This window comes from Nyctereutes procyonoides, unplaced genomic scaffold (genome assembly GCF_905146905.1).
Source record: "Nyctereutes procyonoides isolate TBG_1078 unplaced genomic scaffold, NYPRO_anot_genome, whole genome shotgun sequence".
NCBI classification, from domain to species: Eukaryota; Metazoa; Chordata; class Mammalia; order Carnivora; family Canidae; genus Nyctereutes; species Nyctereutes procyonoides.
Window position 1 is genome coordinate 45,673,030 of NW_026575044.1, and position 24,650 is coordinate 45,697,679.

Sequence of the window (24,650 nt, forward strand, 5' to 3'; positions counted from 1 at the left end):
TTGCATCAGTATTAAAAAATAATTCCCCCAAAAATAAAAGTCCAAGACCAGATGGCTTCACAGGTAAATTCTACCAAACACTTTAAGAGGATTTAATACTACTCTTCTCAAACTATTCCAAATAATGGAAGAGGAAGGAAAACTTCCAGATTCACTCTTTAAGACCAGAATTACCCTGAAGCCAAAACTAGATAAAAACACTGTAAGAAAAGGCCATTTTCTCTGATGAACATAGATGAAAAAATCCTCAGAAAATACTAGCAAACCAAATCCAACAATACATTAAAAATAACACTCACCAAAATCAAGTGGAATTTATTCTGGGGATTCAATGATAGCTCAACATTTGTAAATCAATAAATGTGACACATGATATCAATAGGACAAAGGATAAAAATCATATGATTATTTCAGTAGATGAAGAAAAAGCATTTGACAAAGTTAGCATTCATCCATGATAAAAAAAAACTTTCAAAAAAATTAGGTTCAGAGGGAACATACTTCAACATAATAAGGCCATATGTGAAAAACTCACAGCTGTCATAGCGGTGAAAACTGAGAGCTTTCCTTCTAAGATCAGAAACAAGACAAGGATGTCACTCTTACCATTTTTATTCAACATTGTACTGGAAGTCCTAACTACAACAATTAGATTTAAAAAAAAAAAAAAGAAAAAGAAAAGGAAAAAGAAAAACTTTTAGTGATTGCAGATGCATGATAGTAAATAAAACCCTGCAGATTGTACCGAAAAAAAAAAATAAACTACTAGAACTAATAAATGAACTCAGTAAAGTCACAGGATACAACATTAATATAGAGAAATCAGTTGTATTTCTATACTCTAATAATGAAGCAGCAGAAAGAGAAATCAGAAAAAAAATCCCATTTGCAATTGCACCAAAAGTAATAGAATACCTAGAAGTAAACTTAACCAAGGAGGTGAAAGACCTATACTGTGAAAAATGTGAAACACTGATGAAAAAAACTGAAGATGAGACAAACAAATGGAAAGATATTTCATGGCCATGGATTGGAGGAACAAATATTGTTCAACTGTCCATGCTACCCAAAGCAATCTACACATTTAATGCAATCCCTATCAAAATACCATCAACTTATTTCACAGAGTTAGAACAAATAATCTTAAAATTTTATGGAACCACAGAAGATATATACCTATGTATCTATATGAATGGATTTGGGATATACCTGTATATATGTATATATAATATTTGCAATAGAATATTACTCAACCACAAAAAAGAATAAAATCTTGCCACTTGTAACATGGATGATCTAAAGAATATAATGTTAAGCAAAGTAAGTCAGAAAAAGGCAAATACCATATGATTTCCTCATATGTGGAATTTAAGAAACAAAACAAATGAACAAAGGGTAAAAAAAGAGACAAACCAAAAAATAGTCTCTTAACTATAGAGAACAAACAAATGGTTACCAGAGGCAAAGGGGTGGTGGGGATTGAGTGATATAAGTGAAGAGGATCAAGAGTAGTACACTTATCTTGATGAGCACTGAAAAATGTATTGCTTAGTCACCTACATGTATTATATGCCTTAACCTAAAATAATACTGTATGTTAACTATACTGGAATTAATGTTTTTAAGCTATATGTATTCATTATTTAAAAGAGAGGGAGAGTAGGGGTGGGGAGGGGCAGAGGGAGAGAATCTCCAGCAGACTCTCTGCTGAGCACAGAGCCCTATATGGACTCAATCCCAGGACCCTGAGACCATGACCTGAAATCAAGGGTCAGATGCCCAACCAACTAAACCACACAGGCAATTAAATTAAAAAAAAATATGTAAAAAAGGAAACAAACATACGTAAATATTAATTTGGGGGGATTTACATTTTTTGATGCGTCTTTCCATTTGTTCAGATATTAATTTATATGCATGAATACAATTTTCTAGTTTTCTTTTTATAAGAATTTCATGTTCAGTTTATTCTAAATATTTTTACTTTATTGTATTTATGGGTACAATATTTTCCCTTTTCAATTACTAGAAGCTAGTGGCTAACATACAGAAAAGTTCATGAGTTTTTATATTTATTCTCTATCCAACTATCTCAACATTCTTGTATTAATTCTAATAGCTTACAATTAGATTCTTCTGGGTTTTCTAGGTATAAAGACCATACATCTGCATTTTGCTTTTTATTTCATTCACTAAAATCTCCAAGACAATACTGAATATCAATGACGATAGAGGGCATCTCTCTTTCCTGATTTTAATTGAAATGGTTTTGATATTTTGCTATTTAGTATATTTATTTACTATTACACTTTGGTAAGTAATTTTTATTATGTTTAACCCTATTTTATAAATGAATTTTTGCTAGAAATGACAATTAAATTCTATCAAAAGCCTTTTTTTCACTGTTAAAGATCATTATATGGTTTTTTCCTTCTAGTTTGTTGATGTATGAATTAGGTAGACAGATTTTACAATATCAAACTTTCATTCGTTACCGAATTTTGTATTATTGAATAATTATATCCTCTTTGTTAATAGGATGTCAATTTTCTAATATATTGCTGGATTATATTTACCAATAGTTATTTAGAATTTCATATTTCTATTTATATGTTATACATTTATATTTCAAAGTTTTGGGTTTCATACCACATATCTCAGGTTTCATATGCTAGCTTAAAAATTTTTCATCTTTTCATATGTCCTGGAGGGGTCTGAACATCATTGGTATCATCTGTTTCTTTACAGGTGAAGAACAGTTCAGCTGTGATTCTGGCTGGACCTCATCTTACAGTTTCTTCTACTGTATAACCTATTCAAATGTTCAATGTCTTGGATGCATTCTGAAAATCATTAGTTTGCTAGGAAATCATCTAGTTCTTCCAGGGTTTCCAATATGTTGCTACAAATGTATTATTCTCTTTCATTCCTACTTTTAAAAAACTTCTCAAAAAACTTTTTTTATTTCTTTATTTGAGAGAGGGCATGCACAAGAGAGGGGGAGAAGCAGAGAGGGACAAGCAGACTCCACACTCCTCAGATCACGACCTGAGCAAATCAGGAGTCAGATGCTCAGTCAACTGAATCATCCAGGTGCCCTTCCCGCATCTCTAGTTTTCCTTACTCATTTAGTAATTAAGGTTAAGATACATACAGCATATGCTGGTTTCACTCAGGAGAACAGGTAAATGGTGACTGCATTAAAAGAGAACAAAAACAGGGGTGCCTGGGTGGCTCAGTGGTTTAAGTGAGCAACTCTTGATTTCAGCTCAGGTCACAATCTCAGGCGCATGAGATTGAGCCCCACCTGCACTGGGCTCTGCACTGAGGGTGGAGTCTTCTCTCTCTTTCTTCTTCTGCCCCTTCCCACCCTGCACACATGCACATGCTCTCTCAAGAGAGAGACCAAGAACAAAGAGAAAAGAAGACTGAGGAGGGTGTGTATTGATATTGTGAAGGATAAATAGTGGAGTTTACTTCCAGTGTGGAACTGAGATACGAATCTGCAGATAGGCAGATAGCATCCAGGTAACTGAAGTCACCAAAATAAAAAGTGTAATATGAGAAAAGGATCATGATTGAAACACAGAAAAATCTCAACACTTAGTGAAGGGTAGAAAGTAAAGAACTAATAAAGAGAAAGCATCAAGACATAAAAACCAGAAGACTGGTATACCAGAATGCAAGGAAAGAGCAAGTAAAGAAAAAGGAGTAGAAGAAAGGGAAGGAAGACAAGATGGAGAAGAAGGAGAGGAATGTGTAGAAGAGGAAGGAATAGTCAACACTTTAATTGAGAGATCAGACAGGTGGGTTTGTGTGGAACACAAGATGAAAACAAGAAGAAACAAAGAAATCAAGGGCCACTTTAACAACAGGTTTGAATGGAGGGTCAGAAATCCTAAGTGGGCCCAGTTCTGTCACTAAAGGAGAATAAAGAACTAAGGAATCTCAAAAGTTCTTACTGGAATATTCAGGTAATAGCAAAGTGTACAATAAAGTGTAAAAATCTTGTGTGCAGATTTCCTAGTGATAACTGATTTCCCCCTTGACATGTAGTAAATGTGGGAATGTGGGGCAGGCAGGTCTATGAAAATAATTTTCATCACCAAGAATCCTTAAAGAAGACCCATATAATTAATTGTTGACATTAAAATTCTCCCCTATGAATACCCTACTGTAAAACTTCAAATTAATATCTGTCTACATGAGATGACAATATTCGCTTCATAAAGTGATTAACTGCGTATTTCCCTTGACCTTTTCCTTCTATATACCCTAGAAACATCTAATTTAATCTGTTAAATATAATATAGTTCCAGTTGTTATTGCTATTTTCATTAATTTAATTCTGTTGATCAGAATGTAGACCTTCCTCTATTCAACATATCCCCTGCTGAGCTTCAATTAATGAACATATCTTAAATATGATTCAAAATGTTTTTTCTCTTGATACCCTAAGTGTTTAAAATAAATTATTTCCCAAATCATATCTTAACCTCACAGCTTCCTAACCTTTTAAAGCACTAATCGTTCTCGGTGAATTTAAGTTTAAAATTCATGAACGAACACTGAATTTTGGTTCACCAGCAGACCATGTGGGCCAAAGAAGAGTACCATTATTAGTTGAAGGATAATTAGCACTGTTTAAAGAATGTTCATGTAAAAACATCTAAACCAGTTTCATAAAATTAAATTCCTGGAAAGTGCTTGCAAAGCAGCAACGAAGGTTCCGTTAGTCCCCACTGGCCTCATTCTGCACACAGCTCTTGAGGACACTTTTGGAATTAGAGCCCCTTAGTCCTGACTTGAATTATGCCATATAAATGAAACAAGAAAGTGCAGAATTGTAGATCTAATGAGTAAAAGACCCTAAACTATGTGCTAAAAAAGCTCAATAACAGCACTGTTCCCTTAGGAACAGGTACGAAATAATTCCCATTTTCCACAAGGAAGCTCAAAGTGATTCTGCAAATGAGATGTTATATTGGCAGAATAATGGCTTCCCAAAGATATCCATGTCCTAATCCCTAGAAATTCTAAAGGGATTTTGCAGGTATGATTAAGTTAAAGTTCCTTGAGGTGGGGAAAGTATCTTGGGTTATCCAGGTGGATCCAATGTAATCATAGATGTCCTTCAAAGTGGAGAAGCTTTGGGGCGCCTGGGTAGCTCCATCGCTTAAGCATCTGCCCTCAGCTCAGGTCACGATTCCAAGGTCTTGGCTTCAAGCCCCACGTTGGGCTCCCTGCTCAGCAGGAAGTCTACTTCTCCTTCCTCTGCCCCTCTCCCCATACACTCTCTCTCATAAATAATTGTTTTTTTTTAAAAAAAAGTGGAGGTTTTCCCAGCTGTGATCAGAGGAAGATGTCACTAGGACAGAAGGATAAGAAAGATGCTACCTTGCTAGTTTTAAATATGGAGGAAGGGACCACAAGCCAAGGGAGTACAGGTGCCTTCTCGAAGTTGGAAAAGGCAAGGAATCAGATCCTTCCCTGGACCTTCAAAGGAATGCTGCCCTGACCATACCTTGACTTTAGCCCAGTGGGACCCATGGCAGACTTCTACCCTGCAGAACTATAATATAAATTTCTGCTGCTGGAACCAAGTCATGGTTATAGGAAACTCATGTAGAACTGTTATGTCAGAAATAATAAGTACTGGTATTCAGTAAACTGTTCAAATTCACCATCAAAAGCTTTTTAAATGCTCACTAACTGTGAAAGTGGACCAAATAATCATATTTAATTTGACTGAAAATAAGAAGGATTCCGCAAATGGTAAGTTAACTTAGGACAATAGTTTTCACATAGTAGATACTACATTATCTGATTTGAATTGAGGTTCACTATATAAAATACAGAAACTATGAAAGAACTAAGAGAATGCACTCAAAGCTAATATTTTCCTGTCTCTTTAAGCTGATGTTCAGGAAACTAATTTATAATAGGACATGTAAACAGCACCAAAAATCCTTCACTATCCAAGAAATTTTTTGTACAGAAAGCTTATGATGTTAATTCTTTAAAATTATTTTAAATATAGTCATAAAGTTTTAGGGATGGGAGGTATCTAACAAATCGGCTAGCCATTTTAAAGATGAAAAAAGTTATATCCCCAAGGTTTAGTTTTGGCATAAATGTCTTATTCCATAGACCTATTATACAGATAAGCCTTCAATGTGCATTGATTTAAATAACTGGTTTCAATTCCAAAGCATCCTGCTTATATTTTTTATATCATCAATAAAATATGGCTCCTTGTCAAATTAAATTCTGAACTACTGAATTTAGATTTGCTATTATAAAAGATTACTCATAACAACCACCATAGAAAATTATTTCTCATAAGATCCTAAGCACTGTGAAGACAACTACAGGTAATTAAAAGTACAAAGAAAATGGCAATCAATAGGCTTATCTTGGTAGAATACTTTTCAACATACAGCAAAACTAAAATAGCAGTGTCATGAACTTCTAAAATCTGGCATTATAGAAATTCATGCTTAATTGGAGAAAAAAAATGTTTCTATTTCAAAATCTCTATCACAGAGACAGATTCGTTCTAGGTACCAGCTTCTCACATGGAGTGCTCTAAGGTCGGTCCTGGGGCACACAGAGAACAGCAAACTGTGCCCATCCCATCCCAGCACAAGGTGCCAGCCCATCTAGGGCTCCTTCCCTGGTTCTGAGGGCTCCATCTGGGTTCCACACTGGCTTCTCCTCCTCTCCACACTTGAGAGTGATCCTCAGCCTTCTGCTCAGCATGCCCCTCCCTGTACTCACAGGTTCCCCTATTACCTACACACTTGATGTAGCTGCCCCTTAACCCCTCTCACCAGCTTCTGATGCATACCATTTGAGTGTTCCACCGGCCCCAATCTCCACAAGAAAATACAGCCTTGTCCCCCCAAGAGATTGCCATGTTCCCTAAGTCAGTAAATGGTCTCTACACACTAGTTCCAGTGATACCTCCGGCAGTCCTTGAAGCCAACCGTTTACCATTCCCACGGTTCTACCTCCTAATACCTTTGGAGTCGTCTCCTCCTCTTAGCCACCCCTGGTTCTGCAGTAGATGAGCAGCCCCCTCTCACCAGCTCTTGCCAGTACACTGATCTCTCCATTCCTCTCTGGCCCACAACCTCTCCCTAGTCCTCTCCAGAGTCCCTTGAAGGTCCCTCTCCACAAAAGACACTGTCACTCTCCTGCCCAAAGCTTTAAAGTCTCTTTATTAACTAGAAGACAAAGTTCCAAGCAGCTTCGCACAGCAAACAGGAGCACCTCCAATGCCTCACACCAAATTTCAGCCTCATCAACTGCTTTCTCTGGTCATTTATTCAACAAATATCTATGGAGGACCTACTATGTGCTAGGCTCTTTGGACACAACACTGGACATGAGGCCTCACTCACAAGCTTTAAATCTAGTAGGTAAGGGGGGCACTGGGTGGCTCAGTCAGTTAAGCAATCGACTGCTGTTTTCAGCTCAGGTCATGACCTTAGGGCTGTGAGATTGACCCCTCCTGCCTCCCATGGGACTCTGCACTGAGCATGGAGCCTGCTTGGGATTCTCTCTCTGTCCCTCTGCCTGTCCTCCCCACTCGTGCATTTGTGACCATGTGTGCACACTATCTCTAAAAAAAAATCTAGTAGGTAAGAATCAAATATTTAAAAATATAATTGTAAACTATACTAAGTGCTTTCACAGAGCATAGGGCTTGGGGAGCACAGAACAGACAGGTCAGCCTCGTCGAGGGGATCAGGGAAAGCTTTCCCAAGGTGAAAACATGAGGCTCTGTAGGCATTAGCATTAGCAACATATGTGTACTATAATGAGGCAAAAGACAGACCTGGAGAGAAGGCAGGAAGTAGAACAGGTACAAGGGTCCTGTGACAACCTGAAATAAGGACAGCCATCAGAGCAGGGCAGATAGGCACAAGCCCGACTGGAGAGAAGGCTGAGGAGGCAAGAAAGGGCCAGATTCTCCAGGATTAAGTTCTACTAAATCCTTGGCAAGATTTGCCTGTATCCTATCCTACGGGCAATAGAAGGCATTTGAAAAGTTTTAAGCACAGCTAAGAAGCAGGCTTGTGTTTTAAAAAGAACAGTGTGGCTGCGAAGTGAAGACTGGAGTAGGTCATCTCAAGCATAGGTCTGGGAGATGAGCTGGGACATGCAGAAGGGGGTAACAGCTTGGATTCAAGTAGATTTGCCCTATTCTTCACAACTCAGGGCTTTATGCAGAAATGCAATGGAGGAAAGTCAGCACTAGGATGAGAGAAGAACAAGGATTCACAGTTAAGGAAAGAGGAAAAGAGTAGACAGACTAGAGAAATATTCCAGAAGCAAAACCAAGAGCGCTTATGACAGACTGCCCATGAAAGTGAAAAAAAAGTTGAGTTGGCCGTCCAGGTCTCAGGCCAGTCGCCAAACTGGGGAGCGTCTTCCTTTCTCCAGGGCTGCTGGGCATGGGCTCTGCTAAGAATGTATTTAATCAAATATAAGATCTCTTTTATCCCCAAATAATGGACCCATTCAATTGAGTTTTCCAAAAGTTTATGTATTTTTATATACATTTTATATCTGTTCAATTTACTGAAGACCAGACCCATGCCGCTATCATTTTCCTCTGGTCCTCATTTTCATTACAACAGTCACAAAATATGGGCAAGTCTTTCATTTTCACTTAAAGTGCTTTTCCAGAAAATTTATTTTCTACACATAGCTACCCACCAGAGGCTTTTCAGGAAAGACTCCTGACAAAACACCATGCTGCTTCCAGTTACATCAGAGAAGAAAACCAAATGAATTTTTTTTAATTAAAGATTTAGTGGTGCCTGGCTGGCTCGGTCAGTGGAGTATGTGAATCTTGATCTCAGGTTGGTGAGTGTGAGCCCCACGCTGGGTGTAGAGATTATTAAAAATAAATCAATAAACATTAAATGTTTAAACTTTGTATTGGTCTATTCCTCAAAGAAAAATAATTCCTTTCTTTAGTATAACAAACATTTCTTTAAAAAAATGTTTCACTCAGTGTTAATTCTCTAGAGTAAATAATTTCTAAACTGTCCTTAAGAAAAGGGAGAGGAGGTGTGTGGGAAATGTCGGAAGGGGAGACAGGGCATGAAGACTTCTAACTCTGGGAGATGAACTGGGGGTGGTGGAGGGGGAGGAGGGCGGGGGGTGGGGGTGAATGGGTGACGGGCACTGAGGGGTACACTTGACGGGACGAGCACTGGGTGTTGTTCTGTATGTTGGTAAACTGAACACCAATAAAAATTAATTTATAAAAAAAAGAAAAAAAAAGAAATATTCTAAGCAACATATAAGAACTGATACCAAAAGAACCTAAAAACTATTGAAAATGAATACATAAATTCCCCATTTAAGCTGTTCAAGAAGGGATCCCTGGGTGGCGCAGCGGTTTGGCGCCTGCCTTTGGCCCAGGGCGCGATCCTGGAGACCCGGGATCGAATCCCACGTCAGGCTCCCGGTGCATGGAGCCTGCTTCTCCCTCTGCCTATGTCTCTGCCTCTCTCTCTCTCTCTCACTGTGTGACTATCATAAATAAATAAAAATTTTAAAAAAATTTAAGCTGCTCAAGAAAAATACCATTTGTTGAATGTATACCAAGAGCCAAATACATTCTAAATACTTTCTCATGCAAAGCTGGTAGCATTACAGGCTAAGATAACCTATTACTCTCATTTCACAAGCAAGAAAACTGGGGCTTGGAGAAGTAAAATAATTGTTGAAGTCACACAACCAGTTAAGTGGCAAAACCAAAATTCAAAGAGGTCTCTGATTCTAGCAACACACTCTTTATTTCCTTTCATATATTACATGAGAAATTAAAGTTTGGACTTCTAAAAGATAACATTTACCCTGGGCTTAAGACAAAAAACAGGGCTAGACACCCAGGGCCCAGCCACCTATCTGTGCCCACCTGCCTGCATGCCCTGGCCTGGACTTTAGGGAAGTTTCTGTGTATTACACTGTAGTATCTTCATTGGGAATTAGATGCCATCTTAAAGTAAAGCTTCTTTTTTAAATGTAGGGTTCAATTATACATATGGAAATCAGCAGAAAAATAAGATTCAAGTCATGAATTTTCCCAGTGAATTACTAAGGGATTCATCTATTCTATGAAGTGAGCTACTGTACAAATGTATCTTTGCACTTAAACACTGAAACAAGAACACACCACCAATTCCTATTTCCTTCTGACTTTTGAGGGAAATCCATGCACAGATTCTGTGAAAGCCCCAGTGCCACATCCACAAGGGACCCAGGCACTGAGACCCGACTGCCATACTTGACTCTCCCTGGGCTACATTGGGAATTATGTCCCACAAGGGCTGGGAGAATGAGGGTGCATACATGAATGCCTACCTGAAGCCTATAGTGAAATCAGAAAGTACCATGCACACAGAAAGGTGGAAGCCTTCAGATGACTGTTAACAACTGGATTACCCTGATACACAGGACCCTCAAGTACTACTCGCTTGCACATGCACACACCGGGAAGGGAGAGGTAGACAGCCAGGAGACATGAGCAGGACCCCTACCCCTACCCCAAAACTCACTGCCCTGTTTGCTTCACCACTTCAGGAGCTCCTCATTTTCTTCTGATCTCCTCTTCAAGACTTGATACCATTCTTCTCACCCTCCTGGACTTCTCCTTCTCTTTCCTTCCTGCCTGTCCATCCCTTCCCCTATTCTAAAGCCGTATGTGAGGAGAACAGGGAGCATCCACATGGGAGGATGGCAGGGTTGAGGGGCTGCAAGGAAAATATCCACATGTGGGGGAGTCCAGCACAGAGTATGACAACCTGGCAGGGGGGGGTGTCCCCACAGAGGGATGCCTTGGCATGGAGCAGGGAGTAGAAGAATCTTTTTTAAAAGAATATTTTTATTTATTTATTCATGAGAGAGGCCAAGACACAGGCAGAGGGAGAGCAGGCTCCCCGTGGGGAGCCCAAAGTGGGACTTGATCCCAGAACTCCAGGATCATGACCTAAGTGGAAGACAGATGCTCAACCACTGAGCCATCCCTTGAGGAATCTTAACTAAGGTGTTGAGGGCATCTACTTGGGAAGCTGGCCTAGAGTGTAGAGTCAGAGTCCAAATGGGGCAAGAAGGGCTTCCCCTGGACGGGCAGCCTGGTGCAGGGTGAGGATGGTGTGCTGCAGAGCAGCGGCCTGAGCAAAGGAGCTTGAAGATGGCATCTTAGGGGGAGCAGCCCACCATGGTGGAGCCCGAGTGAGACAAGGTGGTCACATATGCCAGGGATGGGAAAGTGGCAACAACGGTTACACAGAGGAGGCTTTAGCAAATAAGCAAATATACTAAAGATAATGGGAGCTACAATTCTGTCAAAAACTGAAATTCAAATCTATGAATGGCAAAACTAAAATTAATCTTGAAGGATCAGCCTGGAAATGGAGATATCACTGTGAATTTATATATAGAAAGAGAATGATATAAATAAAAATACTGACATGAAGCGTGTGTGTGTGTGTGTGCATGTGGTGTGTATAAATCTGTATGTATGCAGATATGTGCATATAAACATACAAAGAGATACTCCTTAGCTCTGAGGTCCACTGAGAGGGCCTGAGAGCAACAATAACCTAATAGCAGTGAACACACTTAAAAAGTGTGTTCTTTTTCATGTGTGAAAAAGAACCAGGCCTCTCTGGAGAGAATACTGATTCAAGGAAGGAAGAATATAAGATAAGCCTAAAACATCTTGAGTCACAGAATATGGAAGCACTCAAAGAATAATACAGATATATCAAAAAAGACACCAACCCCAACTTGAAGGGGCTCCTACTGGCCAAACATCGGTCAATTTGAGTACCAAAAAACTGACAGAAATTGATTAAAATCCAATGAATAAAAAATGAGGAGCCACAAGTCCATATTGAAATAAATAAATTAGATAGATAAATAGAAGTAAGGAAGGAAGAAGGAGAGAGAAAGAGAAAGAAAATAATTAAGTAAAGTGGAAAAATAAAGTATTTAGAGCTTCTAATTTCCTCTCTATAAAACTACTTCCAAAGAAAAAACCGTAGCTTTACAGTGGAGAAACCTGGTAGACACCAGCTTAATCAAGAGACCAAAGTAAGTTATCCTCAGAAATGGGACAAATAATAATTGTGTGCCATCTAACAGGAGGCCAAGAACGAGGGGAAAAAAGCATCACTTCTGTGATACTGCCCCAAAGATGTCCAACTTGAGTCTAATCCTGAGGAAAAAAAACCTAAAATGAGGAACATACAAAATAACTGGCCTGTGCGCTTCAAGAGTATCAAGGTCAAGTCCAGGGGAAGCTGTGGAGCTAGTCTAGATGGAGGAGCCTGAAGAGGCAGGTAAGTAACTGCAAGTCGTGTTCTAAACTGGCTCCCTTCCCCATCGAGGGCATCGTCAGGATCACTGGTGAAACCCAACTGGGTTCTGCAGCCGGCATGGCAGTAAGGTATGGACTTTAACTTCTTGTCTTGAACAGTGGACTGTAGCAGTGCAGGGCATGATCTTGTATAGAGGACATACATGCTCAAGTGTTTGGGGGTGATGAGGTATTAGGTAGTCAATATACTCTGAAATTCAGAAAAAAAATGTCTCTGAGCTGTACTTGCAACTTTTTCATAAGTTTGAAATAGTTCCAAAGTGTTAAGAAATGTATTTAAGGAAAGAATATAGTGCTAAAAAAGCACAGGGAGATGAAGTAGTCATTAAACATAGGCATGTCAGCAAATACGCCCATAGTCCAAATTAAATATTTCACAGAAAACCGTTTAGGTTCAAACGAATATTGAAATGCCCCCAAAGCAGCAGCTTTAATCTCAGTAGCAAAAGGTAATTATGCTGAACAAAAATCAAATATGCTTTAAAAAAGCAAAGCACATTAGTGGAAAGAATCCTTTGGTTAAACAAAAGTCTCCAATCTTAGGAACAGAAAAAGGAAGACCCTCAGGAGGAGAAGATGGGGTGTTTTGCTTAGGCAAGAGATGGTAGCCGGCCGCAGCCAGGCCCTCCTTACAACTATGAGGCCTGCACACCTTGAAACCTTCCCAAACAACTCCACTGGAACCAAGTAGTGCTCTGTGACATTTTCGTTGGCTAAATCAATCTAAAAGTCAGGGCACTCAGTCCCCTTTTCAGAGTTCAATACTCTTATTATCATCCACCAGGGACCTCTAATAAAGTGGTAGAGGCTCCTCTGCAGGACTGTGTGAGAACATACATAATCTGGAAGCTTTCTCAAGAATTTCTTTAATGGTGTAAAATTTTCATATGATGTCTGCTTTCATATATTAAGGAATTCAACATGGCCTTTCTCTCTCTTTGTGCTTTATACAGTTTTATTCATTGATTTCATCTACTGACTGAGTCCCAGCAGAAAATAAACGTGCTCCTTTCCTTTGTGAGAATGTATATCCACACTACAACTAATTCACCAGGAGAGACAGAATATTATTCGGGAGGTTTGGCAACTTGATTATTTAATTTCAAAAATTAGCTATCAGGAGTAAATAAATTATTTGAGAGTCTACACTAAAAACTATTTTTTACACAGTAGTATTTTTGTTACAGTGGCATCCGGATGCATTTTATAAAAGTTTCTGCCAAGAAAAGTACATTAGTTACAAAGAAGTTCCCTGCTTATTACCCAGTGACAGTTTCAGAACTCAATGAAAATATAATTCCTTGAGTTCAAAGCAGCCAAATACATAAACATTTAACTATCCATTTAATGACAGTAAATGCCATTTGTAAAAATAAGAACTGACTAAAGCAAAATCGATTTGGTTTTCCCTTTTCTGATGTTGCTGTCCATTTTTAGGTAAGGACTACCTTGGTGGCAATGAACAGACCTCTCACCACGTTTTGAAAATGTAGGTATTATTTCCACTGACATATAATTATTTTGCAAGGAAGTATTTCTGTCATTACACAAAGGAAGTAAACTAGTTACTCTAACAAAAGACTTCAGGGATAATGCTCAAAGGACTATCTTTGAATCTTTTAGAATCACTTAATGAACCATATCCCCCAGCACCAAAACTACTCCCTGAAAGTAAGTTAAGCACTTTTGGAAGCTGTGTTAATTCTTCTTCTTCTTCAGGCCACTTAGCTAATTAATCCTTCAGAGCTCTAGTAAATTATTACTTTAGGATGTTAAGCGATAAATTCTACTGGCCGGATTGGACCTGATTACATGCCTTTAAAAGATACCCAATTTAAGTGGGAGACATAGCATATTACATAACTTAATTTTTAAAAGCCAAATGCCCTAGGATATGCTGAGAGAAAACATAATAGGGAGAAAAACACAAAATAAGCAAAGTAGTTTAGATAATGAGGTTATGAAGGAAACAGCTACTTGGATGAGGCCAGAAGAAGAGGACTCAAGGCTGAAGACACCATTCTTCAGATAGCAAGATCTAGACTGCATATTCTGTTGGACTGAAGCAAAACAGGGGAAGGCAAGTTTTGATGGCAGGTATCAGTCAGATGCCAGATGCTTAGCGGCCTCTAATGATAATCTAGAGGGGCACCTGGGTGGTTCACTTGGTTAAACATCTGCCTTCAGCTCAGGTCATGATCTCAGGATCCTAGGATTGAGCCCACATCGGGCTCTCTGCTCAGTGGAGCTTCTCCCTCTTCCTCTGCCTCCCTCTCTTGCTTATTTTCTGTCTCTCTCTCAAATAAATAAATAAAATCTTTAGAAAGAAAGGAAGGGAGGGAGGAAGGAAGGCAGGCAAGCAAGCAGATCGGCCAGCCTTTTACTAACAGAATTTCAGATCTTAGCTAGGGAAGAGAGGGTTAAAAAAAAAAAAAAAAAAAAAAAAAACACTAAACAATTGAAAATGATTAAGTTGGAAGATATTATTTGAGAGATCCAATAGAGATGAGTGGAGAAAAGTTGGGAATTGTTTGGCGAGACGGAACGGTACATAAGAAGGAGGGGTCGAGAATGTCTCCAGAACTCTAGACTGACTCCAAGTGGAAAATAGTGCTACAGGAGAAGCAGACTCAAGATCTGGGAACAAAGAGTTCAGCTGTAAAGGCTATGTGAAATCTAAAAAGTAAGAAAAATAAGAGGAGGGAAGCTTCCACTGATTTGGGAGGTCCCTCATTCCATTCAATGGACAAAATGTTGGTGACCATCCATGTGGCGCTGGTGTGAGAGGTAAGAAGAGTTGTAGGGGGATGACTGAGTATAGATGCCAGATGGTGAGGACAGGATAAGTTGTTGGCAAGTAAGGAAACAATGTGGCTCTCGAGAAACTCCAGGCTGATAGCAACTTCCAGCCACAAATAACAAGACAAGAGACTCTGGAGTAAAGGAAATCTGCACCCAGTGATAATAACGCAAAGTGATATTCAGGACTCGATTTGGAAACAGAAAAAGCATTAGTAGAAGAATTGCTGGATTTGAATAAAGTATACAGTTTATTGATCGTGATGTACAATGTTAATTTCTTAGTTCTGACAAATATATAAGATATTGAGGTTAGCAGAAACTCGATGAGGGGCATACAGGACTGTCTGTACTACCTTCACAACTTTTCTCAAATCTAAAATTATTCCAAAATGAAAAGTTTACTTAAAAAAAGGGAAGAAATCCCGAAACAGACATTCTAACAGCACTCTCCACTGCACAAACTGAAGCTTTTAATGTTCAGAAGTTTCCAAATTTATTTTTCAATCTTGACCTGATAACCTGACTGTACCATGATTACCTACCTACTGAATTGTAAAACAAACAAACAAAAAAACTTAGAAAATATAGAAAGAATTCTTTTACTTCACAACTTGGAGATAATAATTGTTAACATCTTTCTTACTATGCTATAGATGTGATTTTTTTCAACCATCACTGAGATTACTCTCCTGAGCTTTCTGTCTTCTCCCTTAATATGTTATCATAAGCTTTCCCTGCCATGTAATTCTTTTTTTAAAAAAGCACTTAAGATGCCTGGGTGGCTCAGCAGTTGAATGTCTGCCTTTGGCTCAGGTCATGATCCCGGGATCCTGGGATTGAGTCCCACATCAGGCTCCCTGCATGGAGCCTGCTTTTCCCTCTGCCTGTGTCTCTACCTCTCTCTGTGTGTCTCTCATAAATAAATAATAAATAATCTTTTTTTAAAAAAAAAAAAAAGCACTTAAATGACACACAATTGCCCACATACAGTAGACTTGAAAAATCTATTCCAAATTCAATGGACATTTACATTATTTCCAACTTTTCCCCATTTATAATTAGTACCACAATGAATATCTTATGCATAAATTCCATGCAGATGACTTATTTCATTGGGAGAAATTCCAGAAGTTCCTGAGTTGAAGGAAATGTTCATTTAAATTTCTGATAAATGCCATTAATATGTCCCCCAAAACAATGGAACAACTGGTACTCCCAACAGCTGTGTACAGACAGCCAGCTCCCCCAACCCCAATGGTATCAGTCTGTTTTTAACTACTGTTAATTGGGAGGCTAAAAAAATGTTCATTATTACATTTAAATGTGTATTTCTTTGCTTCCTAGTAAGACTAAATGTATTCAACACATTTATGTTTTAGCTACCTTCATTCACTCTTCAATGAATTGCCTGTTCACATTTTGTCTGCTTCTGCACTGAGATTTTAGTGTATCTTACTTAGTATTTTCTAAATCCATTGTGTTTATGGACCTTCTGTCAGTAGTTGTGGTAAATATTTGCTAGTTTATTATTTCCATTTTAATTTTATTATGATGTTCTTTGATGTATAAAGCTTAATTTGGAGGTGTATACATCTTATTTTCCTTTATAATTTCTTCTACTCTTTTGGTGTTTATAAAGACCTCACTGCCCCAACACTCAACCAAATATTAGCATTAGTTAAAAACATTTAAAATTTAGAAGGGGAAAAGCCAGATCACTTGTCTAACTGAAGAAATGAGCTGTTTTTATACTGGAGACTTCAAATGTAGAGGTCTGGGATTATGTAGTGATTGATAATACTAATTGGATACCTTCAGTCATAAATCACTATTAACAAATAATACTTACTAAAACAAACCTTTTCTTAGGAGTATCCAAGACAACTGTTAAATTTTTTGAATCACCAGGAATAATATAGCTCAGAGAGTGTCCAAAAGAACCAAACAAAATTAACTTTGGGTCATGATTATGTCAGGAAAAATCTAGTTCAGCTATATTACACAGCCATATTACACAGCTATAATAGCACCTTACTTAGTAGCTCTTACTCTTCACATCACATTTCTAAGCAAGATTCATTTTCTCTAATTTTGTCTTAATAGCTATGAAGAAGGGATAATGTTAAATAACAGGTAAAGTAGAAAGGGCACAGGCTTTAGAACTTGCTAGATGTAGGTTCAAATCCCGGATCCACCATTCACGAATTGTTTTCCCTAAAACAGTCAAAAGGCCTCTCAAAGCTTCATCATCTGTAACACAGGAGTCACTACTAGTGGCACAGATTGCACATTCAATAAATTATTTTGTAATTATTTTCAAAGAAATGCCTTCCTTGTTATAAAATCAGGACTAAGAATCAAGTGTTTACTTTTCAATACAATTTTGTGTTCACATATAAAGACATATGTGTACCATTATTTAAAGCAAAGTAATCTTTGTTATTATTTTTAAGACATTAGTAAGTGACTAATTCTTTTTTGTTTCACAAGCAGCCTCCAGAAAAATATTAAACAATTCCCAGAAATTATAAGAAGAAAATCCCCACTGTAATATTACACCAATAGACAATTTAGGGAATAGTTTCCTTCATCCCACTAAAAGCAGTACCTGAAAATTCTCTCAAAATTCTCTCTCATTCAATTTCCATTTCAACTATAAGTTTGTTGCATCTGTAGACACAAACCAAATCCCAACCTTCTTCTAAGCCCGTAGCTATGTTCAACAGTTGGGGCAAAAAAAACCAACCACCTCAGATTTGGGAAGAATAAACCACAGGTGACACTTTCGAGAATGGACTGCTGCCATAAAAATGAGTCTGACAGTGGAAGAACAATGGCAAAAAGTCACTTTCTATTAAAACTGAAAAAAACTATTTACAATAAACATATATTTGGCTATAATGGAATTATGAATACAAAATTACTAAAACATCTTAGTTTTGAGGCTGAACATTCTTTAAATTGTTGGCCTAACTGCATCTTCTTTTTCTACAATGAATATTTCAAACATAGAATAAGAGAACCTAAAACAATTTGCATTAGTATGAAAATGTAGCTACAGAGGAGAACAACAACTTAATAAATCACAATCTCTCTCTCATAAGAAAAAAATAATGTTTAAAAAAACTCTGCTATTAAGGCCAGGTACAGTCCAAATTTATTTCTAGAATTCCAGTGTTGCATAACTAAAGCATTTCAATGGAGCTGAACATCAAGTTACATAATTACCAAATTACTGCATTCTATTTTGCTTTTTCAGCAAAGAACATGATGGGACTGGCTGACAGCAAGAGAAGAAAAGAATTTAAAGCAGCATATTTTGCTTATAACAGAAAACAACTTTTATTTTAAAAGACTTTAGATGAAAGATCACAAATTTTCAATATTCTGTTCCCAAATTAAGCAATATAAAATGATCATTAGAAACCTCAATTTTTGCTTGCCATTTTGTCAAGGTATTTTTAGTTGTTTCCATTGTTTATTTTTTAAAAAAGCTCGCCCAACAAATATTTAACATAGTTTTCAAGATCATTAGAAGAGATTTATCAAATTTATATGCTTCCTTCCATGGAGAGGAGCACAAATGTGGGCCATTCAACTACATTTTACAGAAAATTTAATAACAGTCATCTGCTTGTATAGCAACAATCACAAAATAATGTAATATATATTCTAGGGAAGTACCATCTCCATTTGTTGATTTAAATTTAAAACATCAGAGGGGCGCCTGGGTGGCTCAGTTAAGCATCTGACTAGATTTCAGTTCAACTCATGATCTCAGGGTCATGAGATCGAGCCCCTCACTGGGCTCTTGCACTGGGCAGGAGTCTGCTTAAGATTCTCTCTCTCCCTCTGCCCTTCCCCCGCTTGCTCTCTCTCTTAAAAAAAATAAATAATTACAAATAAGTAAACAAATAAATTTAAAATGTCGGAGAATTCACGGAATATTAAAAAGCTGTTATCTAAAACCTGCTGATTTATTAATAGCCAAAATGAGGGATATTTATTTTAGAGCAAATGTACAATCTCCACTAAAACATAACTTCAATGGAAGAGGACAAATGCAATCATTAAAAGATTAAACTACTCTGGGAACAGCTCAAGCAAAGAATTATAATAAACTAAGTAGCCTCTCTTATTGTTTATTCTCAGGGAAGGTTTATAAATCAGAAGCTGTTTTACTTAAAGCATTTTTAAAAGGCAAAAAAAGATCAGAGCTTCAGATTTTTTCTTGATGTATATATTTGGAAATCTTAAATGACTAATAAAGTCTACAGAAGAGTCAATAAATAAATTTATTGGCAGTGTCAATGAATGATACTATGATTATAGACTTAAATTAATAAACCTAGTGGCGCCTGGTTGGCTCAGACGGTTAAGCATCTGCCATAGGCTCAAGTCATGATCCTGGGGTTTTGGGATCCAGCCCTGTGTCAGGCTCCCTGCTCAGCGGGGAGTCTGCTTGTCTCTCTCCCTCTCCCCCTCCCCCTGCTCATGCTCTCTCTTACTCCCTCTCTCTCTCATGAATAAGTAAAAATCTTTTAAAAAATTAATAAACCAAAAAAAATTAATAAACCTAAAACAACAAAACAATAAACCTAAAACAACAAAAGCTATCTAATAGAAACTTCATTTAAAAGTTATTCATTGAGGACCAAAACTATAAAAGATGGTGATGATTACCGTGACTCAATGGGGTTGCATCATCCCTGGGCTTCTTTTCTTCTTCAGCTTGCTCCTAGAACGCATAAAATATGGTTTAGACTGTATTTTTGGATAACTGTCTGACACACTGGAAACTAACTTTTCTGTGTGCAGGAAGCCAAGCCATGAAAAGCACCATAAAGACAGGGACAATTCATCAGTAGCCAGCACCATCAAGTGGGTGTGCAAACCCCAGGAGGCATGCCATGATCCATGGGAGTAATCCTTTATTACTGTCTTAATTCTTTGTTGGCTAAAATCCAAAAAGAATAAGAGCAATAACAGTTAATGCTGAAGTTGATAAGGGTGTCTCCCTACTGCCTGGGTGTGACAGTCACACCAGAGGCAGGCATGGAAGAGGCAAGTCCACACCAAAGCCAAGGTCTCCACCATACCTTTTCCTTCAGCCTACTGGCATCTAGAATAGTTTATTAGGGCTCAGTTAAGATTATGTTGTCTAATTTTAGAGGTGCCTGAGTGGCTCAGACAGTTAAGAGTCTGCCATTGGCTCAGGTCATGATCCTGGGGTCCTGGGATGGAGCTCCACATTGGGCTCCTCGCTCAGCAGGGAGTCTGCTTCTCCCTCTTCCTCTGCCCCTCACCCCTGCTTGTACTCTCTCTCTTCCACTCTTGTACTCTCTCTCTCTCTTCTACTCTGCTCTCTCTCTCCCTAAGTAAATAAAATCATAAAAAAAAACTACATTCCCTAATTTTACCCAAACTGACCTGCAGAGAAGAGACAAATGACTTCAAAGATTCCTTCGAAAAAAACAAAGACTGAATACAACCAACAACACAAGTGCCCAATAGGAATAGGGCAGAGGTTCCCTCCACAGAGCAGGTAATTCAGCAGACACACTCTCGTGGCAACTCTGGAGGGAAGGCTGACCACCTAACAAAGACTAAGGTGACAACTGCTTTTTGTAAAAGATAAAGAAGAAAAAAGCATTTGTTAATGGGTGTCCAGAAATGTGTTTCATTTACATAATTTTGTGGCCATAGACAATGTATGCCCCCTACACAAATTCACAATTGTACACTTAAAAATTGGGGAACAGTTTCCCAATTCTAACATACTCCAAATGAAGCCTCTCAGTAGGCTTTGAAGTTTCTTCTGGAAATATGCAACACTGATTGCATTTGATTGGTTCCCAAGAAAAACAGGGAAGATGAAAATTCAGTAGCTGAAATACATAAAAACCTTCACATAATTGATGGGGGATGCTGAGAAATGAGTGTTATGACTTAGTAGGTTTGGCAAATAATCACTTCTTCAAGTTAGCTCTATATCTCTTTGGGATATATCTTTTTAAGCTATGCCAAGGGGGATTGCCCCTGTTTTCTCAGGACTAACACAATCACAGCACTGAAGTCTCATCTGTGGGGAACTCCTAGGCTCTAGACAAGCCAGGATAGTCAGTCATCCTGGCTGTGACAACCATTACAATCAAACCTAAAAAAGCAGACTGCAGATAATGGCAACACAAAGCTTTGAATCAAGCTTTCAAAAAAGAATCATGCATATTAATATTTTAATTATAGCAAACTTGTTTATAACTGTTAAAATAAATACTGTTAATTTTGTTTTTATATTACACATTTTAGTTTCTTTTTTGGTCTATAGTTTTGAGGTACAAAATACAATTTATATAATAGTAAATCATACAATTTTCAAATAAACAAATAATCCACATATATTGAGATACGTACGTGACTAATGTTTCTTTAATGATGGGGAAGCAAATCAAGCTACCACTTGACAATATGGCCATATACAACTGATTGTGCTGGAATGCCTAACCTTGATATCTTTCTATATACATAATTTGTTTTTTTTGAATTCATATTGTTCAAGGCAAAAAATAAACATAGAATGAAGTAGTACAGTGAAAACTTTCCCACCCATCTTCCTCCATCTAGCCAATTCACAGTACCTCCACCCAGTAATCACTGTTATTAGACTCTAATACATCCTTGCAAAGTTTTTTTTTATGAAAATACAAAGAAACATGAATATAAACTCTTATTTTCCTGCTCTTACGCACAAAGGTAGCATATTATAATACTGTTTTCTATCTCTTTTTTCATTTAACAAAATACCTCAGAGATATTTTTCAGGTTATGAAGACCATTCTCCATCTTTCTTCACAGCTGCACAGTATTATACTTAATGGATATTTCATGATTTACCTAACTGGTTCCATATTTATGGATGTTTAGGTTGTTTCTAATCTTTTTTCCCTGTCATATAATGCTAGAGTGAAAAATTATCACATATATCATTTTGCATATGTGCAAGGGTATCTATGGAATGACTTCTCTTCTCAGAAGCGAAGCTGACAGGGAATACCTGGGTGGCTCAGTTAGTTCAGCATCAGACTCTTGGTTTCAACTCAGGTCATGAACCTGATTAGGGTCAAGAAATCAAGCCCCAAGTTGGGCTCCACACTCAGCATGGAGTCTGTTTGAGATTCTCCCTCTGCCCCTCTCCCTGCTCATGCTTGCCTATTCTCTCTTTCAAACAAATAAGTAAATCTTGTGGCGAGGGGGGAGAAGTGAAACTGCTGGTTAACAGAGACTCATGTTTTCCTGCTGCTAATCCTCACATGAGGTGACCCATTCAACAGCCCCATAAGCCATGGATCAGGGCCTGTTTTCCTACAGTCTTGTCAACAAGCTATGTTATCAAATTTTGGGGTGTTTGCCAAGATGAATAGTGAAAAATATCTCACTATAGTTTTAATTTGCATGTTCCATTATGAAGAAATTGAAGATTACTTTGTATATTTAAAAGCCACTTGTATTTCCTTTATCTTGTGAAATACTTTTTTTAAGACTTTTAAAAATTTATTCATGAGAGAGACAAAGACACAGGCAGAGGGAGAAGCAGGCTCCTTGTGGGGAGCCTGATGTGGGACTCAATCACAGGACCCCAAGATCACACCCTGAGCTGAAAGCAGACGCTTAACCACTAAGTCACCCAGCCATCCCCTGTGACATATCTTTTTTACATCCTTGGTCCATTTTCTGTTGGAATGATTACTCATCTTTGGGTCTTGATAAATTAGGAAGACTAGTCCTATTGAGATGAATTTCTCTTTTTTTCCCAGTTTGTCATTTGTCTTTTTCACTTATCTTAGGATATTTTTTAAATGGCAGAGAAATTTTTGTTAAGAGAGGATATTATCAAACTTTTCTTTCATTGTTTCTCGATTTGAGTAACAGAAAATCCTTTTCTACTCCCAATTATAAAAACCTCCTATTTTATGTATTACATTTGTGGCTTATTTCCTACATTTGAATCTTTGATAAACACTGAATTTGAGCCAGGCTATATTGTGAAGTAGACATCCCTTCTCTTCCCATGCTAAACTGGGTAATTTACTGAAGGCTGGAAATATAATATACAAATCTATATTATTAGGCTATCACATTGCACTACCATCATCTTTTTATCAGTTTCACCTGCTTTGATGAGCTTACTGAAGGCAGACAGTATCTTAACCATTTTTCATCCCCAAAACATTACCTAACACCTAATCTAGCTCAGAAAATATTTGCTGAATGAAGGCATAAATGCCTACTTGGCAGACTTCACATCCAAGGAAATCACAGATATCCTTATGCAATTAATAAAATGACATCCTGATAAAAACTATAATCCAACTCTTCTAAAAATTTAACATGCAACTGGATCACTTGGTTATTGTGTTAAAATGCAGATCTTGATCCTGTAGGTCTGGGATTGGGCCTGAGGTTACCATTTTCCAACAACCCCCAGCTGAAGGTCTGTGGACTACATCATGAGCCTCACAGGGCCATTTACTAGGCAGGAGATGGAAGTAGAGAAGCCATAACCCAATCTCCATCTACCTGTGTTCTACTGCATGTGAAATGATGAACTGAATCAGTCTAATTTTCTATGGCAGCTCTTTACCCCAATTTCATCCCTTTTTACCCACTCAATACACAGGAAATTTACATAATTCAAAACAATACTAGTATCTTCTCATAAAGGTTCTACTGCAAAAACTGAAACGGTAACAAGAAATAGTATTCAAGAGTTGATTATGTGAGCACAACAGTTCCTGAAGCATTTTTATAATCACTGTATCATTCAAACATAAAAAGAAATACATAATATGCTGTCTATCACTCTGTTAGTAGATTAGGATGTTTGGTTCACACTTCTTTATTTGCTACTGAAATTCTGCCTAGATAGAAGAAACATATTCCTCCCAAAAATAACATTACCTCTCACTTCAGAGTTAAATTACCCACACTCCTTATGTCCATGTTTTTAGACGAATCCAGGTTATATGTAGACATACACCTGGAAGATCACAATTTTGTATTTAAGAATAAATTTATGTTTCTCTTAAGACACACTGATCTCATTTTTGGACAATTTCGCAAATAAAGAGCATTTAATACCATACAATAGAACAAGGAAAAATGCTGAATTCGGGATCAGGTGACCTAAGGCCAAATTCCAACCTCATCCACAAAAGTATGTAACTGTAAACAAATGACATATATTATCTGTACCTAATTTCTCTTGTCTATAAAATAAAGCAATTGGACTAAATGTTCCAAGACTCCTGCTAGCTTTAAAACTCTTTGCTTCTGTCTGAGCTAATTAATTATTTCATGAAGGTAATAAATCCACATTGCTATTAATGAATAGACAGCTAATTAAAAAAAAAAGGAAAGGAAAAACTATCACTTTTCGTTATCT

At 37.6% G+C, this 24,650-nt stretch overlaps 1 protein-coding gene across 2 annotated transcripts in view; it reads right to left on the reverse strand.

Annotated features, from left to right (window-relative positions):
* Positions 1 to 24,650, reverse strand: part of L3MBTL4 (L3MBTL histone methyl-lysine binding protein 4) — a 442,980-nt gene that overhangs the window by 326,301 nt on the left and 92,029 nt on the right. The window contains exon 4 of one of the 2 annotated variants that reach the window (XM_055324067.1): positions 19,892 to 19,946. In XM_055324067.1, coding sequence (XP_055180042.1) covers positions 19,892 to 19,946 — 55 coding nt within the window. Of the gene's footprint in view, positions 1 to 19,891; positions 19,947 to 24,650 lie in introns of those variants that run through there. The other variant, XM_055324068.1, reaches the window with a different exon arrangement.